Below are 7,617 nucleotides of genomic sequence, written 5' to 3'. Positions count from 1 at the left end.
ACCTTTTGGGAGGGAAAAACAACTTCCACAAAAGATTGAAAAGCACAATGTCTACCTAGATTACAATCTAAACTTGAGGGAGATTTTGAAGTAGCAAAGCAGCCAAATGAAGGTTGTCAAAAATATCGGCATGGAGGTGAATAAATGTGAAAAAAATAAAGTTTCTCACTATAGCCCAGATTCCATCTTCTTGAATATAAGGTAAGAAGTTTCTTTCTATTTCCCTTCATACACTTAGTATCATTCATCATCCATATTCCCATTCCATTTGCAAATAAAATTCATACACCTAAATACTTTTTATTATTGTTTTCTCTTTTATCATAATGGGAGATCATGTGCAACCACCCACACTCTAGGAATACTTAGGTGCACTTTTACCACCATGGGAGACCATTATGGAAGATCATAGGTGCCCATGCTCTAGAAATGCTTAAGTGCACTTCTTGCATAATTGATTCGAGAGAGTGAGAATATAGAAATAAAAGTCTAAATTAAATACAAAAAGAGATATGCATCTAAGATGGCATAGCCAAGCAAGAGGGTAACAATACAGAGCCAAGCAAGAGGGTAACACAAGAATTAGTCTTGTTGTTGGAGAGGTAAGTACAATTGTCATGATTTCAAAAATGAAAGGTCTTAATGATAGAAAAGAAGTTGTTTTGCATGATGATGATAGTACACATTATTTCATTGCAAAAAGAGTATTCACATTACAAAGTAAATTCTAAGTACAACTATACCAAAAAAGTCTTAGTTCGATTTCCTAGTGGCGCCCTTACAAGAAGTTGATATTATTTTGGGTATGCCTTGGAGACACTTACACAACCTTAACATATTTAATGACTCTCATCAGACATGAATTACAAATTATGCTTTAGAAATCAAATAAAAAAAATATTAGTCCTTTATTTAATCACACTCAAGGCAAAAGAGAAGTTAGAAAGAGATAGAACACTTTTTTGATTATACGATTGGTGAATGGAAGAATTCCCGATCCGTCTATTCGATATCTCCATCCGTGGAAGACAGATTCCCACATTCCGATTGTGTTTCGGATATGAAGTTACCCCATAGTTTCCATCCAGAGGCTTCAATTTGAATCTTTCATTGACAAGCTATGAATTTGTCACTAAACCTACCCATTGAAAGTTCCTTACTAAGTTGTTTGAAAGTTTCCTTTCCTAGTCAATGCCAACTGAGCCTGTAATCTAGGACAGTGGCAGTTGTGCTGCAACTAACATAGAAACTATAGGCCTCGCATGTGCATGTACCCACATGGCAGTGGTGGCAAGAAAGACCCGCAGACACAGATATGAAGTAGAATCTCACTCGCAATGTGCGCCCACATTGGGGCAACAACAAACTACACCTACATAAGAGACGTGTGGATGAACATGTGTAATCTAGGAGAGTGGCAAATTTGCTCTTCCCCACAGTGGTGGACAAGTGACAAAATTTAAAACTCCCCCATGCTTGGATGGAGGGGGAGGGTTGGAATCTCACAAATGCGGTGAATGGGCAATTCAAGCCAAATGGTCGATATTATGATTCTACATACCATGTATACCATTCTGCCACTAGGATATATGTAGTGAAGCCCCCTCTTAATAGCAATCCCTTGGGTGAACATTTTGAGAGAGAGAGAGAGAAGAGCATGGGTGCTTTTGTCCTCTAAAGGGGCTAGGACTTAAGAAACGATATATTCGTCAAGGGCCTCAGTGGAAGAGAAATCTCCATTGTCTTATCAAAGGCCTTTCTCAATCGGCTTTAAGGTGAAACACTTGTCGAAATTGGCAGGGTCTGACATGCACGCCTGCCAAACTGCACCACCATGCCGTCGAAATTGCGCTGCCGCCAGTAAAACGACGAATTACCAAGGGTCATGGCTGCACAGATGTTTCTTGGCTGTATGGCGGTTTCAACTCCTGGCCACATGGGAGAACGAATTGGATCTTCAACCTTTGTTCACCGCCATGAATGGATGCAAAGATCTTGAATCGGTGCCAATGGAGATGCCAAAACTGGCCCTCCAAACCTCCATACACCCTCCAAAACGGCTCACAACCTGTTGTGTACTCCTCCATCATGCCATCTCAATGCCCACCTTCCCCTCTTTGCTACGTTCATCCCGCTGAGACACGCTCCTCTCATTGCCACGTGAACAAAACAAAGATCGGCGGCTGATTCTGACAATGGATGTCTACCGCCGATGGGATCCAATTCCAGAGCAGGGGAGGAGGGCATGTGGCCGCGCTCTAAAACCCCCTCGCGGAGGCTCTAGACGGCCAGAAAAGGGCCCTTTCCGGTCATGAAGCTGCCGGGAAAGGCCGCTCGGTGGTAAAGCGGAAGTCAACGAAGGTTGTTGCAAAGTGTCATTTTCTCACCCACGGATCTAAGAGAGCATTGAGATTGGCTATGGCAGCTGGTAAGAGATCAGTCTTGGTTACGGGCGCCTCAGGATTCCTTGGTGGTAGAATTTGCCATGCTTTAGAAAACGAAGGTCGTTTTCACGTCAAGGCTTTCGTGAGGCCATCTAGCACGTTGCTGGAGCTGCCCCCCACCGTTGAGCTCGTCTACGGAGACCTCAAAGATTACCAATCCTTGATACAAGCTTTCGAGGGCTGCAGTGCCATCGTGCATTGTGCTGCTTTAGTTGCACCCTGGGTGCCAGACCCTTCCAAGTTTATGTCGGTACGTGAAACTGGCATAGAGTTGTTCAAGCTCGAAGAATGTGTTAGCTCATGAGAAACGTTTCTACTGCACGCTTACCATAGAACTTGTTATGGTTTTCTCCTCGTAGCTCAAGCAACTTCAAGATTTATTGACGGCTCAAAATTGGAGACGTAGAGAATCCGAGCAATCTGACCTCTCTCTCTCTCATTGAGTAAATCGTGTCATGTCAAACCCCTGTAAAACACACAGAAGGCCATCTGGATTAAGAGTCTCTACGGCAGACTGGCTCCCAACGACAAGTACAATATAATGCATGAAATACCAGAGGAGAGCACTTCTCCCAGTCACTAAAGACAAAACAGAGTGCAAAGTACAACTGTGCTGATGTGTGGTGCAATAAAGCTCTTTTAGGCTGAGTTATGCCCTCATTAGCAAAATTCTGGAGATACAGGTTTTCAGTGGATCTGCAGCTAGATGCATCTCTCTAGTATGTCTAGGATAAGAGAGCATAGAGCCACCGGCTAAAACATGGAGGTCTGGCCTCTCTCTGTGCTGCTGGTCCATAGAATATGATCAATGATCAAGACGTGCTGTTCTGGTGATCGTCATCTTCTTGCTCCTCTCATCCTCATCCTTGTCTCGATAAAAAATGCGAGGAATGCTAGCATGATACTCGAATTATGTGATAAGTGGTCTCAGTGTCTTCGTATCTTCAGAATGAAAATGGCCAAGCGTTTCTGATTTGGGTATCTTGCAAACCAAGACAGGTTGCTAAGACCTCTCTAGAAGGGGCAATGAACGTACCTCTATCTCATAGTAAGGGCTGCAATTGAAGATCAAACTTTAAACGATCAGTGGTCTCAAGTTTCAACATCTTGTGAGACCATCCTACGTTACGTCTTGATTCCCAATCTGTCCTCAATGCATGTAACTAGCCCATCTGAAGATATTTGGATCCCTGAATGAAGCCTTCCTTTGTAATCCAAAGAAGTTGGTCCTCTTATAACTTATGCATCTTAGAAGAGTGCGGAAGGGGATGAATCCAAGACCAGGAGGTATGAAGCTGCAAAAGATCAGACCAAATGACCTGGCTCCTCTCGTCTCCAGATAAATGTATGGGTAGATCTTGTTAGACTCATGCATTACAACACCGCTTCTTCAGCGAGCTGGGAGGACAGAAACAATAAAACAGTATCAAAGTAGGAGCTTGTTAGCATCATGTTCATAACTCTCTGTTTGCATGTGATTGTTTGGAAGACGGTACCCAATTGCTTGAAACTCTGCTTGCCCAAACTGTTGCGGAATAGAGAGCGAATGATGCATGAGACCTGTAGTCGCTCCATCAGGTCACGATCTTAGGCCTCACTGGTGCCCAAAAAGCTGCCCCTTAATAGCTAGCTGTGGATTCCTGGATGAGTGTATTGAAAAAGGGAAATTTTCTTTGTGGCTCGCGTGGAGCGTGCTAGAATCATTTTTGTTGCAGACTCCCTGGAGAGGAGAGCCCTGAATCCGTGATCCTCAAGTTAGACATAGTATGAGACTATTGAAAAGGCTCTCATGAAATCTTTCTTTGCATGGCTTATCTTTAAGTGTTGAGGATCATAACCTTCGTTCATCTTCAGATTTCGCTGATTGCAGAAATCATGTTAAGTGTGCAAGGGGGTATAACGACAACATCCTCTGTGTAAAGCAAACTCGGTATCACTGGGTGGGCCAGGGGTGACCCTCTCCCCCAAGCATATTAATGAATTGGGCAGCTCATCCATTTAGAAGCCAAACAAGGTTGGTGACAAAGGCAACCTTGTTTGATCTTCACTTTTGTGCTTCTAGAAGTGTTAGGATGTAGCATGATCTCATATGAATCGGTTGATAGCATGGTACATAAATGTAAATAATGTGTGAGCCAAGGGGTGGTTTGGAGTTGTGTATTTGCAGTCCAATAATATGGTCAAAGACTTGGTTGTCAAGGTTCTTGGTGTGGGATACAAGGGGACGTGTTCACAAGATCTCTATTATACATACACATGCCAATTAGAGTATATGTGATCATTTTCTTAGGGGCACGTGGGCTATATTAAAAATTAAAGGCATTTGAATGAAGTGTGAAAGAATCCAGTGTGACATTCTTTATGCCTACAATAACATTTTTGATTATACAAGCACTCATTTCACTACATTGTAGACTTATTGGGAGCATCCTTTCAAGCTTTAAGCCAAGTTGTAGGAAAAAGCTTCGACAGTAAAGTATACTTAGGCAAATGAGTTTTTCATTATGAAAGAAACATTGGAAACTCTCCTGTTTTCATGCTTAATAAAAAATGATTCTTGTGCTAGTTTTACAAATCTATACAGCAGCGTATAACCCATTGCAGAATGGGGTGGCTGAAAAGATTAAATGTCAAAAGTGTTTTGATCTGAAGCTATAAATACAGCTGTTTATTTTCTGAATAGAGCAGCTATGATAACTGTAAAAAAAGAGACACTTAAGGGAGGGTTTTGCAGTTATACGGCCTACTATAAAGCACCTTTGACATGCAAAAGATAATGCTGATAATCAGGAAGGATATTTAGTTTGATGACACTCCCAGGCTAGAAAACAAGATAAATAGCACCCACTCTCTTCAGATTGAAGTGCATAGAGCAGCACAGGGACAGGTACAACAGCCCAAGCAGGTAGATACATGGACAAAGGATAGCAGGTAACTAAGAAGGACTCTCCCCTTCTAACACCCAAAAATAAGTTGGCATGTGGTGCTTGGAATATTCTGAGGTGAAAGACTTCCTGAGATGGCCAATGAAGGATCCAGCACGTCATGGAGGGTTAAGAATTTATTAAAAGTACTCAAATTAAGCTTTTATGGGAGAGATGCAGGAGCCTTGGACTTTTAAAGAAGCTGTCAAATGCAGAGAATGGTAGGAATTGATGCCATCAGAATACAATTCCATATTGAAGACTCAATGAACAACGGCAGAACTGTATAAGTTACCTTAGGGTAAGAATGTCATTGGCACAAAGACTAAAAAAGGACTCTGAACACAACATTCAGAAGTTCAAAGCAAGGCTGGTGGCAAAGGGATATAGCCAGGTTGAGAGTATAAACTACTGTGAAACCTTTGCTCCCATGGCAAAACTTAACTCCATTATTTAAACCTAGCCCATCTTCTAAATGAATGTTATATGAGTATTTTTGAATGGTTATAGAGTTCTATGTCGAGCAGCATGAAGGCTCTGTAGATAGAGGATAGGAATGACTTGTTTGCACATTAAAGAGGGCTCTGAATCATGCACCAAGGGCATGGTATGCTAGGTTTCCTTTAGGGCTGTAAGGAAGACTTTTGAAGATTTAAAGCTCTACTTTCTGAAGAAGGCTGCAGATTTGTGCTTGTAGTTTCATATTTTGATGATATACTCGTTACTGGTAACGATATTGCACTTGTGGCAGTAAGTAAAGGCTGATTTGTTTAAGTCATTTGAAATGTCAGATTTGGGGTTTACGCATTATTATTTGAGTGTAGAAGTGTGGCATCTTCAAGATAGGAACATCCTGTCACAGGTTAAATATTGAAATTATATTGTGAAGAGGTTGAACATGGATGGATGTAAGGCTCTAAAGGTCCCGTGGATGACAGTGACAAGCTGACTGCGCAGCTTTAGTAGCTGCCACACGATGTAGGCAGCATAGTGGGCATCCTAATATTTTGACATCTACAAGGCCTACACAATGCAGAAAGTGAGTCATTTTGTGCAGCAGTAGATGGACCTTCATTGGAGAGCAGTCAATAAAATATTTAGGTATCTGAAGTGTGCCAAACACTTGGGGGGCTGGTTTATACGAGAGCTGAAGACAGATTTTCATGGATTTATAACTTCAGACTGGGCAGGCTAGTGGATGAAAGCAGTCTATTGCATTGGTTATATGTTCTCACTTGGGTTAGGTTTAGTGACATGGAGTACTAAGCAGCAACTAGTAGTTGCATCATCTTGCACTGAAGCAGAGCAAAGCATCTAGCATGGCAATGTGTGAAGCCACATGGTTGAACATTCTATTGAGAGAAATCCTCCCTCATTCCCCTCCCCCTTTGGGATGTCCTTTCCTCTTTAATGCCCTTCATAAGTGGTCCCCCCCTCCAATCTCACACGTCCTCCTGCCCCGCCCCCCCCCCCCTCCCCTCCTTTTATTTTATTCAAGCTCTCCCCCTCCCCCATGTAAGACTAATTATTGCTCCCTTCTCCCCCCTTTATTTAATTCAAGCCCTCCCCCCTTTATGCCTGAATATTGGCCATCATATACCACTCCCCTTTCCCCCCCTCCCCAACTAATTAATTAATATGATTTTTTGAATGTTTTACAAAGCCCTTAGATGCCTTTACAACAGGGCCTCATTTAAGAGCCTGGTTAGGATCGAGACAAGTTTCTCATCCATGACTTATGCTCCTTGGCTTTGCTACTCTATTAATTTTGGATAGTGTGATCAAGACAAGAGGTTGTGTGGAGTTTGTACAGTGAGAAATATTATTGAGATTAGGTATGGGCTGATTGGCTTTTCTGGCTTTTGGTCCTAGATGAGCCATCAACTTGGGGTACATCACATATGATATCAAGTAAGGCTTTTCTGATGTTTGGTCCTAGGTGGGGCAGGTGATCCCTAGTCGAAGAGTTTCATCTAGAGTTTCTTGGAATCACTCTGGTCAAGAGCTCCTTTCTGTGTGGTATAAGAAATTGCCATTTCTCGCACCACACTAAGCATCATTACTCTTTTGGTCTGCTCTTTGTTTGGTGGTCCCTATTTAGTCTCAAAATGCTGATATTTTACAATTGTCCTTGTACCAACCATTATGGAGATCACATTGTTCAAGTGGCTTTTCTATGGACTTGATTGTGCAAGGAAAGGAGTGTTTCGCAATGACGTTGATAGCGTGCTTGAGGAGATGGGATTTTG

At 42.2% G+C, this 7,617-nt stretch overlaps 1 protein-coding gene across 1 annotated transcript in view; it reads left to right on the top strand.

Annotated features, from left to right (window-relative positions):
- Positions 1-2,355: 2,355 nt before the first annotated feature.
- FLDH (NAD(P)-binding Rossmann-fold superfamily protein) overlaps positions 2,356-7,617 on the top strand; it is a 45,688-nt gene continuing 40,426 nt past the window's right edge. The window contains exon 1 of the mRNA XM_087383627.1: positions 2,356-2,694. Within this exon, the coding sequence (XP_087239753.1) occupies positions 2,419-2,694 (276 nt within the window). The 5' untranslated portion in view covers positions 2,356-2,418. The remainder of the gene's footprint in view (positions 2,695-7,617) is intronic.

The sequence above is a fragment of the Dipteris shenzhenensis genome, chromosome 13 (assembly GCF_047967505.1).
Source record: "Dipteris shenzhenensis isolate YYH24624 ecotype China chromosome 13, Dip_SZ_1.0, whole genome shotgun sequence".
NCBI classification, from domain to species: Eukaryota; Viridiplantae; Streptophyta; class Polypodiopsida; order Gleicheniales; family Dipteridaceae; genus Dipteris; species Dipteris shenzhenensis.
This window is presented reverse-complemented; position numbering and strand designations above follow the sequence as displayed.